General features: G+C 42.5%; 1 protein-coding gene across 1 annotated transcript in view; it reads left to right on the top strand.

The window, feature by feature from the left end:
- The first annotated feature begins 3,153 nt into the window (after positions 1-3,153).
- LOC138656734 (proteinase-activated receptor 1-like) overlaps positions 3,154-12,243 on the top strand; it is a 31,158-nt gene continuing 22,068 nt past the window's right edge. The window contains exons 1-2 of the mRNA XM_069743976.1: positions 3,154-3,241; positions 3,329-3,343. Coding sequence (XP_069600077.1) covers positions 3,154-3,241; positions 3,329-3,343 — 103 coding nt within the window. The remainder of the gene's footprint in view (positions 3,242-3,328; positions 3,344-12,243) is intronic.

Below are 12,243 nucleotides of genomic sequence, written 5' to 3'. Positions count from 1 at the left end.
TTGGACAAACTGAACATGAAGTGGAAGCCAAAGATCAGCTGCAGCCCGGACTTCTTCATGTTTAGTTTGTTTACAGGTGGAGACAGTAACGCCAGCGCTGATTGGGCGCTGGACATCATGTGTCATTCCACAGCATCACTGTCCCGGGAGGAAGGATTCAGGACGCAAATTCAGTTATAGCGCAGAATCTGCCGTCCCCTCTCTCCATTGAAGGCAGTGCCACTTGAGGCAAAGTACTCAACTTGCCACATGGTAGCGGCGCCCCTGCATAGGCTTTATTATTTTGTTGGGTCCGAACATTTAGTTTCAGAAGGGGTTGTCCTAGTAGTGGACAACCCCTTTAATTTACTTGTTAATGTGTCTTAAGGCTCGTTCAGAGGAATGTATTATAAATCAGCATGCTGTCTAAAGGCAAAACAGACAAAGCATGCACTAGTCTGATCCATTTCAAAAATCAAATTGGGAAGTGGAAATCTATCAGCTGATTCATGCTGCTCAAAACACAGATAACATAAATCAGACACTTTTTGTATTATAGCAGCTGTGTATTTTTTATTCTGAAAATCTGCAGCATTTAATAGAAAACATAAGATGAAAAGCTGGTCAGGGACTATGCATCTTGAGTGACAGGTCCGAAACAGGTCTCCAGTGGCTTCTCCGCACCTTAATCCACTTAAGCTGCCGAGGATCTGCCCTGAACTTGTCATTAAACATACATCGTCTCTGACCAGATTTTTAAAGTTCTCTGCAACGCCAAAACATTTTAGAGTAAAGCATGCATAATTGCAATAATGCAACCAGTGACTGATACATGCTGCCCGTGGTTCACCTCACAGGTTCCCTTTAAATTGAATGGGTGCAATAAAAAAATAGATGGCATACAGATGATAATACGGGTAAAAATCGTTTGCTTTTTTTCCAGATGACAATGACTTTCCTGAAACTGGCCTATAACCTATAACTTTTGGTACAATACTTCAATTTAATAGAGAAGATTTAGGCCTTATACACAGAATTGGTTAGTATGCAGGTGTAGAAATTTAACTCTTACATTACCCCTGTATTTCCTTACTTATGATAAATACTGATCAAGTGGGCAATATGTGCAGAGTTCCAGTTTGTTTGTGGTCAAGAAAATAAAAACAAAATAACGAAAAATTGTAGGAACATTGGTAGAAAATGAGGCTCTTTATCTTTATTTTTTTCTTTATTTTTTTTATATAGCGCTAACATATTCCGCAGCGCTTTACAGTTTGCACACATTATCATCACTGTCCCCGCTGGGGCTCACAATCTAAATTCCCTATCAGTATGTCTTTGGAATGTGGGAGGAAACCGGAGTACCCGGAGGAAACCCAATACAAACTCTTTGCAGATGTTGTCCTTGGTGGGGTTTGAACCCAGGACTCCAGCGCTGCAAGGCTGCTGTGCTAACCACTGCGCCACCGTGCTGCTCTTTATTGAGGCCCAAGATCAGTAAAATGTTTAAGTCTGAGTAGATTCATAAAAATAAAGAGAATATTAACCTAAATTTAAAATTTGTCATAAATAAGTAAATCAGGATTTGGAGCAGTAGCCAACTACTGCACAGCCCGGAAGTAATAGTCAATTCATTCCTAACAACGCCTCTGCAATATGACATCTGATTGAACATGTATTCGTTTCTACATATAAGGCTTCTTTCACACTTCCGTCTTTCAGCTAACATCACAATCCGTCGATTTTTGAGAATGCAGGATCCTGCATTTTCCCGTAGACTTGTATTAGCGACGGATTGTGACGGATGGCCATCCGTTTCATCCGTCGTGCACTGGATCCATCGGAAAATAGCGGTCCATCGTGCGGAGAAAACGTTCAGAGGACTGTTTTTTTCTGCACGTCGGAAAATCAGTCAGCGGTGCATCCTGCGCTGCCCGTCGTCGGCTATAATGGAAGCCTCACTTTCTCTCTCTTTTCCCGGAAATTTTTCCATTGACATTGTGGCAACAACACAAACGACACATCCGTCATTACACTGGATGCGTCACACACGTTTTTCACTATTTTCGTGACGTAAGTCATTTCACTGCACAACGACGCACAGCAGAAGACGGAAGTGTGAAAGAAGCCTAAGCAGCGTTATATAGTTTTATAATATATGCCTAGCATGAGGCATATGGGTATATTAGGGGTCTATATGAGACATATGGATATAGAGTATGATTCCATAAATTGTGTGAATTCAAGCACGGTCCTGTAATAGGAATCAACAATGTAACAAGTCAGTTCATGAAATGTGTTCCCTCCTAAATATTCCACAATTAGCTCTATTGTTAAAATATGGAAGAGTTTAGAAACCATAGAAACTCAGTCATGAAAGGGAGATCACGTAAAGTTATAGCGCGCGGTCTCCGAGTGCTGAGGTGCAGAGGTCATAAAAGTCACCAACGTTCAGTTGACCAAATTACTTCAGAGTCCAATCCTCCTCTGCCATTAACATCACCTCAAATTAGTGAGACAGGAACTTCATGGCTTAGAAGCTGTATGCAAGCCTTGTATTACCAAGCACAGTGACAAGCATCGGATGGAGTGATGTAACTGACGCTACTACCAGTGCACTCTCGAGCAGTGGAAATGTGGTCTGCACAGTGAGTGATGAATCCTGCTTCTCTATCCCAGAAGAATCTAGGTTTAGCTAATGTGAAGTAAACATTACCAACTGATTGTATAGCTCCAGCTGAAAAATGTTGGTGGAGGAGGGATAATGTGATGGGACTTTTTATTAGGGGTCAGTCTAGGCCCTTAGTTCCAGTGAAGGGAAATCTTTTAATGTTTCAGATACTAATACATTTTGTACAATTGTAGTTTCCAACTTTGTGGGAACAGTTTGGGGAAGACCTTTTTCTGTTTCATCATCACTGTGTCCCATTTCACAAAGCAAGGTCCATAAAGTCAAGACTGGGCGAGTTTGGGGTTGCAGAGCTTGACCGACCGCAAGGAGCCCTGACTTCAACCCCATCCATTACTTTAGGAATGAATTAGAGTGGATATTGTGTGTGAGGTCCTCCCTCCAACATCAGTGACTGACCTCTCAAATGTTCTTTTGGATGAATGGGCATACATTTCCACAGATAGCTCCAAAATCTTGTAGACAGTCTTCCAGTGGAAACTGCAATGGAGGACGAACTCTACATTGATGCCTATGGATGTAGAAGGGATGTCATAGAAGATCCTTTAGATGTAATGTGGAGGTGCACCAATGGTTTGGTCATTTTGTGTAGATGCTCACAATTTAGAGTAAATTGTTATACATATAATTTATTGTTAATCGCTTTCCTTATCTTTTCAGGTAACTACGTTATAGGTAAGTGAAAAGAAATAAATTCTACCTAAATATACTACTGCTCCAACAGTTGAGTTAATTATGTGGAAATGTAATTAACATGGGATGTCAATCTGTTGATACATCTAGATATTAGAAACTTACTCCCATACCTGAGCCCTTCATAGGGCTACCAAAAAGCTCTGTACCTAGACTTATCAACAGATTGACACCTCTACAATGGCCAAGTCACCACTCTTGACAAGTAGGTTTTAGTAAATAATTGCATTACTATTAACCCCTTAACGTGTATTCTCAAGTTATGTCTTGAGTAGCTCATAGTTAGGCAGGCACTCCTTCTTGACTGACAGTTCTGGTGAGTAGCACAGCTACAGAGATAAAAGGACATTTGAACAAGCACACAACTCAGAAAGCTGCTGTGGTGGGGGCTGGTGAGGAGTTGTGTTGTTATTCCCCTCTTTCTTAACCCCTTTCTGTCCTCGGACGGGATAGTACGTCCGAGGTCAGATCCCCTGCTTTGATGCAGGGCTCCGACGGTGAGCCCGCATCAAAGCCGGGACATGTCAGCTGTTTTGAACAGCTGACATGTGCCCGTAATAGGCGCGAGTAGAATCGTGATCTGCCCGCGCCTATTAACTAGTTAAATGTCGCTGTCAAACGCAGACAGCGGCATTTAACTACCGCATCCGGCCGGGCGGCCGGAAATGACGTCATCGCCGACCACCGTCACATGATCGGAGGTCGGCGATGCTTCTCCATTGTAACCATGGAGGTCCTTGAGACCTCTATGGTTACTGATCGCCGGTAGCTGTGAGCGCCACCCTGTGGTCGGCGCTCACAGCACACCTGCAATTCTGCTACATAGCAGCGAACAGCAGATCGCTGCTATGTAGCAGAGGCGATCGTGCTGTGCCTGCTTCTAGCCTCCCATGGAGGCTATTGAAGCATGGCAAAAGTAAAAAAAAAGTTACAAAAATGTGAAAAAAATAAAAAAAATATAAAAGTTTAAATCACCCCCCTTTCGCCCCAATCAAAATAAATCAATAAAAAAAATATAAAATCTACACATATTTGGTATCGCCGCGCTCAGAATCGCCCGATCTATCAATTAAAAAAAAGCATTAACCTGACCGCTAAACAGCGTAGCGAAAAAAAATTGAAACGCCAGAATTACGTTTTTTTGGTCGCCGCGACATTGCATTAAAATGCAATAATGGGCGATCAAAAGAACGTATCTGCACCAAAATGCTATCATTAAAAACGTCATCTCGGCACACAAAAAATAAGCCCTCAACCGACCCCAGATCATGAAAAATGGAGACGCTACGAGTATCGGAAAATGGCGCAATTTTTGTTTTTTTTTAGCAAAGTTTGGAATTTTATTTCACCACTTAGGTAAAAAATAACCTAGTCATGTTAGGTGTCTACGAACTCGTAATGACCTGGAGAATCATAATGACAGGTCAGTTTTAGCAGTTAGTGAACCTAGCAAAAAAGCCAAACAAAAAACAAGTGTGGGATTGCACTTTTTTTGCAATTTCACCGCACTTGGAATTTTTTCCCCGTTTTCTAGTACAAGACATGCTAAAACCAATGATGTTGTTCAGAAGTACAACTCGTCCCGCAAAAAATAAGCCCTCACATGGCCAAATTGACGGAAAAATAAAAAAGTTATGGCTCTGGGAAGGAGGGGAGTGAAAAACGAACACAGAAAAACGAAAAATCCCAAGGTCATGAAGGGGTTAAGGCTGTTGTATTAAAAGTAAAACCCTAAAAACAATGGTGGAATAACAATTAATTGTCATTTCAGCCTCATCTACAAGTTGTTTTCGTTTTTCCGTACATTATATAATAAAACCTATTATATTATTCAAAAATACAACTCATTCTGCACAAAATGAGTACTGGTTGAAAAAAAATGCCAACATTTCCTTCATTATTTAAAAAAAAGGTGAAAACAACAGGTAAAAAGAAGCCACAAAAACATGGGAAAACCCTCCAAAAACCTGCTGGCAGCAAAAAAAATCTGAAAACGCTCATGAAATGACGGAAGAATCAACAGGACAGACAATTCAGGAAAAAAACACCAGTTTCTTTAAAGGGAATCTGTCAGGTGATTTTTACAGTGGGGAAAAAAGTATTTAGTCAGCCACTACTTGTGCAAGTTTTCCCACTTAAAAAGATGAGAGGCCTGCAATTGACATCATAGGTAGCCCACAACTATGAGAGTCAAAATGAGAAAACAAATCCAGAAAATCACCTTGTCTGACTTGGCAAGATTTATTTTGCAAATTATGGTGGAAAATAAGTATTTGGTCATTAACAAAAGTTCATCTCAATATTTTGTTATATATCATTTGTTGGCAATTACAGAGGTCAAACGTTTTCTGTAAGTCTTCACAAGGTTGGCACACACTGTTGGTGGTATGTTGGCCCATTCCTCCATGCAGTTCTCCTCTAAAGCAGTGATGTTTTGGGCCTACCGCTGGGCAACATGGACTTTCAACTCCCTCCAAAGTTTTTCTATGGGGTTGAGATCTGGAGACTGGCTAGGCCACTCTAGGACCTTCATATTCTTCTTACGAAGCCACACCTTTGTTGCACTGGCAGTATGCTTGAAATCATTAACATAATGAAAGACCCATAAACGTTTAATCTTCAATGCCCTTGCTGATGGAAGGAGGTTTGTACTCAAAATCTCATGATACATGGTCCCAATCATTCTTTCTTATACACGGATCATTCGTCCTGGTCCCTTTGCATAGAAACAGCCCCAAAGCATGATGTTGCCACCCCCATGCTTCACAGTAGGTATGGTGTTCTTCGGATGTAACTCAGCATTCTATCTCCTCCAAACACGACATGTTTGTTTCTACCAAACAGTTAAACTTTGGTTTCATCAGACCATATGACATTCCCCCAATACTCTTCTAGATAATCCAAATGCTCTATAGCAAACTTCAGATGGGCATGGACATGTACTGGCTTAAGCAGGGGGACACATCTGGCACTGCAGGATCTGAGTCCCTGGCGGCATAGTGTGTTACTGATGGTAGCCTTTGTTACGGTGGTCCCAGCTCTATGCAGATCATTCCCTAGGTCCCCTGTGTGGTTCTGGGATTTGTGCTCACCGTTATTGTGATAATTTTTACCCCACTGGGTGAGATCTTGTGTGGAGCCGCAGATCGAAGGAGATTATCAGTGGTCTTGTATGCCTTCCATTTTCTTATCATTGCTCCCACAGTTGATTTCATCACACCAAGCTGCTTGCCTATTGCAGATTCAGTCTTCCCAGCCTGGTGCAGGGCTACAATTTTGTTTGTGGTGTCCTTTGACAGCTCTTTGGTCTTCACCATAGTGGAGTTTGGAGTGTGACTGTTTGAGGTGTCTTTTATACTGATAACAAGATCAATCAGGTTCCATTACTACAGGTAATGAGTGGAGGAGAGGAGGTTTGTGAGAGACAGAAATCTTGCATGTTTTTAGGTGACCAAAAAATTATTTTCCACCATATATTGCAAAATAAATTTTGCCAAATCAGACAAGATGATTTTCTGGATTTGTTTTCTCATTTTGACTCTCATAGTTGTGGTCTACCTATGATGTCAACTACAGGCCTCTCTCATCTTTTTTAAGTGGGAGAACTTGCACAATTGGTGGCTGACTAAATACTTTTTCCCCCACTGTATGTAGTATGCTAATAGTATCCTGAAATAGGGCTTGGGCAGCACTTTTAGGATATGCAACTTTTATTTCTCTATGTGCCCCCATGGTGTTCCTGTAAGCCACGAGAAAATTTATTATCTCACTCTGGCAAGTCAAGTGTATGTAAATTGCAAATGAATATTCACCCCCTTCCCCCACCCATAATCCCGCCCACCCCTCTGCACCAGCGGCATTAATTCAGTCAAACTCCAAAAACCCAATGATCTCATTGTAATCCTTGGACTTGCCGTTGACTTTCCTCACCTGAGAGTGACAGCTGCATAGAAATACATGCTGTCACGCTCAGGTCAGAAGAGCAGATGGCTAGTCTGAGGATTGCGATGCGTTCCTCGGGTGGGTAACACAGCAGTCTAACTGCACCCAATCAGTGATGCCGTCCGGGAGATGTGGGTGGGATTATGGGCGGGGGAAGGGATGAATATTAATTTACCATTTATATATGCTTGACTCCCAGTGCAAGACATTACATTTTTCCTGGGCTTAAAGGAACACAACGGGGCCACAAAGAGAAATAAGTTGCCTGTCCTGAAAGGACTGCTCAAGCTCTATTTCAGAATACTATTAGTATACTACATAAAAATCACCTGACAGATTCCCTTTAAATGTCTTCTGTTTGAAACACTCGTTGGGTTTACCGGACTTAAGACATCATGAGCACATGATACATGTAAGCGTCTTGTGGTGGCTCCTCAAGCAATCTATATCAGACAGAAGAGGAGAGGTAAGCAGTGGGGCTTTATTGGGTATCAATGTGTGGCCGCCAGATGTAGACTGCACAGTTTTTCTTGTATTACCGTATTTGGTGCATCAATGTGCAGTAGCTTGTACTATTATGGGCATTACTATGTCTCTGGCACTGTTATGGCACCATTGTAGATGCAGTGCCTTCTCCACTCCGGAACACAGGACTCAATATGTGCATTGTGTTAAAGGTTTATGCAGAGAGGAAGCCGAATAGTTTTTTGCCAGAAACACCCTAAAAACTTGGTCCAAGCCTCCTCCTCATGGTTATCATGACACAAAGATTGTATGTGAAGACATTGGCCTAGGATCTGTATAATGACTAATCTTTATGTGTAAACTTTTTTTTTCAGCGTATGCAAAGAAACATGGCCGTGGTAAGTGATGTGAAAATTGTGCATTGATTTGGATACTGGATTTCTTTCCATGCAGTCGGTATGGAAATTATTCAGACCCCTTTAAATTTTTCACTCTTTGTTTCATTGCAGCCATTTTGTAAATTCAAAAAAGTTTTTTTTCTCATTAATGTACACTCTTCACCCCATCTTGACTGGAAAAAAAACAGAAATGTAGTATTTTTTTCAAATTTATTAACATTTATTATGGTCATATGGTTGAGTAGAAGCACCCTTTGAGCTAGGGCAGCCATGAGTCTTCTTGGGAGTGATGCAACAAGTTTTTCACACCTGGATTTGGAGATCCTCTGGCATTCTTCCTTGCAGATCTCCAGTTCCGTCAGGTTGGATGGTGAACGTTGGTGGACAGCCAATTTCAGGTCTCTCCAGAGATGCTCAGTTGGGTTTAGGTCAGGGCTCTGGCTGGGCCAGTCAAAAAATGGTCACAGAGTTGTTCTGAAGCCACTCCTTTGTTATTTTAGCTGTGTGCTTAGGGTCATTGTCTTGTTGGAAGGTGAACCTTCGGCCAAGTCTGAGGTCCAGAGCATTCTGGAAGAGGTTTTCATCTAGGATATCTCTGTACTTGGCCGCATTCGTGTTTCCTTAAATGACAACTAGTCATCCGGTCCCTGCAGCTGAAAAACACTCCCATAGCGTGATGATGCCACCATGTTTCTCTGTTGGGATTGTATTGGGCAGGTGATGAGCACACATACCGCTTAGAATTATTACCAATAAGGTCTATCTTCTTCTCATCATGTGTTTTTTAGAAAACTCTATGCGGGCTTTCATATGTCTTGCACTGAGGAGAGGCTTCCGTCGGGCCACTCTGCTATAAAGGGCCAACTGGTGGAGGGCTGCAGTGATAGTTGACTTTGTCTAAAACCGGCCCTGTCCCTACTGCATCTCTGGAGCTCAGCCACAGTGATCTTGGGGTTCTTCTTTACCTCTCAGCAAGGCTCTTCTCCCACGATTGCTCAGTTTGGCTGGACGGCCAGGTCTAGGAAGACTTCTGGTGGTCCCAAACTTGTTCCATTTAAAGGGACTCTGTCACCTGAATTTGGAGGGAACAATCTTCAGCCATAGGGGTGGGGTTTTCAGGTATGTACTACGGAGGACAGAGAATGAACTTCAATCCAATATTGCAGCCAGCATGCAGCCAGCGGGTAAGGAAAGGGTGAATCAAACACCTGAAAACCCCGCCCCTATGGCTGAAGATTGTTCCCTCCAAATTCAGGTGACAGAGTCCCTTTAAGAACCTTGAGTACTGCAGAAATTCTTTTGTAACCTTGGACAGATCTGTGCCTTGCCACAATTCTGTCTCTGAGCTCCTTGGCCAGTTCCTTTGACCTCATGATTCTCATTTGGTCAGACATGCACTGTGAGCTGTGAGGTCTTATATAGACAGGTGTGTGCCTTTCCAAATCAAGTCCTATCAGTTTAATTAAACACAGCTGGACTCCAATGAAGGAGTAGAACCATCTCAAGGAGGATCACAAGGAAATGGACAGTATGTGACTTAAATAAGAGTGTCTGAGCAAAGGGTCTGAATACTTATGACAATGTGTTATTTCAGTTTTTCTTTTTTATTAAATTTGCAAAAATTTCTTCATTTGTTTTTTTTCAGTCACGATGGGGTGCAGAGCTTACATTAAAGGGAACCTGTCACCTGAATTTGGCGGGACTGGTTTTGGGTCATATGGGCGGAGTTTTCAGGTGTTTGATTCACCCTTTCCTTACCCGCTGGCTGCATGCTGGCTGCAATATTGGATTGAAGTTCATTCTCTGTCCTCCATAGTACACGCCTGCACAAGGTAATCTTGCCTTGTGCAGGCATGTACTACGGAGGACAGAGAATGAACTTCAATCCAATATTGCAGCCAGCATGCAGCCAGCGGGTAAGGAAAGGGTGAATCAAACACCCAAAAAATCCGCCCATATGACCCAAAACCAGTCCCGCCAAATTCAGGTGACAGAGTCCCTTTAATGTGAAAAAAAATGAACTTTTTTGAATTTACCAAATGGCTGCAATGAAACAAAGAGTGAAAAATTTAAAGGGGTCTGAATACTTTCCGTACCCACTGTACATAATGTAAAGTGCTATTTCCTAGACAGTTAGGCTACGTTCCAGCTATCAGTATTTGGTGAATTACTGATGTTGCAGAGATTCCTATTATGGAAATTAAAGGTAACCTGTCACCCCGAAAATCGCAGGTGAGGTAAGCCCACCGGCATCAGGGGCTTATTTACAGCATTCTGTAATGCTGTAGATAAGCCCCCGATGTTACCTGAAACAGGAGAAAAAGACGTTAGATTATACTCACCCAGGGGCGGTCCCGCTGCTGGTCCGGTCGGATGGGTGTCTCTGGTCCGCTGCGGCGCCTCCCATCTTCATTCCAAGATGTCCTCTTCTGATCTTCAGCCACGGCTCCTGCGCAGGCGTACTTTGTCTGCCCTGTTGAGGGCAGAGCAAAGTACTGCAGTGCGCAGGCGCCGGGCCTCTCTGACCTTTCCGGCACCTGCGCACTGCAGTACTTTGTTCTGCCCTCAATAGGGCAAAGTACGCCTGCGCAGGAGCCGTGGCTGAAGATCAGAAGAGGACGTCTTGGAATGAAGATGGGAGGCGCCGCAGCGGACCAGAGACACTCATCCGACCGGACCAGCAGCGGGACCGCCCCGGGTGAGTATAATCTAACGTCTTTTTCTCCTCTTTCAGGTAACATTGGGGGCTTATCTACAGCATTACAGGATGCTGTAAATAAGCCCCTGATGCCGGTGGGCTTACCTCATCCGCGATTTTTGGGGTGACAGGTTCCCTTTAAGTTACTTGTGTTTTTTTTATTGCGTTTGTTTCTTAGTGTTTTCTTACATGCGTTTTTGACCTTGCAGTTTTTGTCTCTTTTTGGTGCATCATGTTTTAAATAAAGCTGCTTGGTATTTGATATTTCCAAGTATTTGGCTTTGACAAAACATCATGAATGGACTACACACATTTTAAGTGCGCTTCCATAGAATGCATATGTGTTTTTTACTTGCGGATTTTCCACATTTAATACAATTCTGAGGGGAAATCTGCACAGAAATGTCAACATACCCGCAAGAAAAATTGACGTGTTGCAGATTTCAGACATGTGCTACAGGTTAGTTTACACAGAAGCACAGTATTTCTAGGAATCCCACTCACTTTGCTTGATCTGTAAGAAGCTGCGTTTTCTCACAGCAAATATACACAGCTTCAAAAACTCATAATGTGAACACAAATTTGGTTGTCCCCTCTCCATAACAAAGGGGTATCTTACTGACTGTGGGTGATCTGTCCTTAGATACACATCAATCCTAAGAGCGGGACTATGAATCTGGAAACTTAGCTCTGAACCAGTTTTGAATGAAGAGGAGGTGCAAATGCTCAACTTCCACTCCATTCACTATCTATGAGGCTTCAGTAAAGAGACCATTGCTGTCCTTGACTTTCTCTAGCAGTCCCATAGAGAATAAATGGAGCAGAGGCTGAGCGTGCTCACCTCAGTTCCATTGAAGATCGCACAGACTCATCTTCTCGGGTCACCAGTGGTCGAACCCTCAGCAATAAGTAAGCTATTCTCACCGTATTCTATGTTTTGGGATAACTTATCCTGGGAATAACTCATTAAAGGGTTATTAACAACATTGTTAACATAAACATCTCACATTGATTCTGAGAACAAGTTGCCTGAAGGCAACTATTTGTATAAATCTATAACTGAGCATGTGCAGCCACTGCTTCATTATGTGTATACCTCCTAAAGGCAGTGGTCGTACATGCTCAATAAGGTTTCATTTGCATAGGGAATTTTGAGACTCCCTCTCTGGAAAAATGGGGGTTTCATATCTTATGGACAGGTGTTAAATACTCTTTATGGAACAACCCTTTTAGAAAAAGCTCCACAATACTTAGAGGTGGATTCCAGTAACAAGAAGTCATTATCTATTTGCAGGATAGGGGAAACCTTTTAGATCAATGAGGTTCGACGTATGAGAATCCTTAATGACCACATGAATCGGCTACTCTTGTCTCTGTTT

Source organism: Ranitomeya imitator, chromosome 1 (assembly GCF_032444005.1).
Source record: "Ranitomeya imitator isolate aRanImi1 chromosome 1, aRanImi1.pri, whole genome shotgun sequence".
Lineage (NCBI taxonomy): Eukaryota > Metazoa > Chordata > Amphibia > Anura > Dendrobatidae > Ranitomeya > Ranitomeya imitator.
This window is presented reverse-complemented; position numbering and strand designations above follow the sequence as displayed.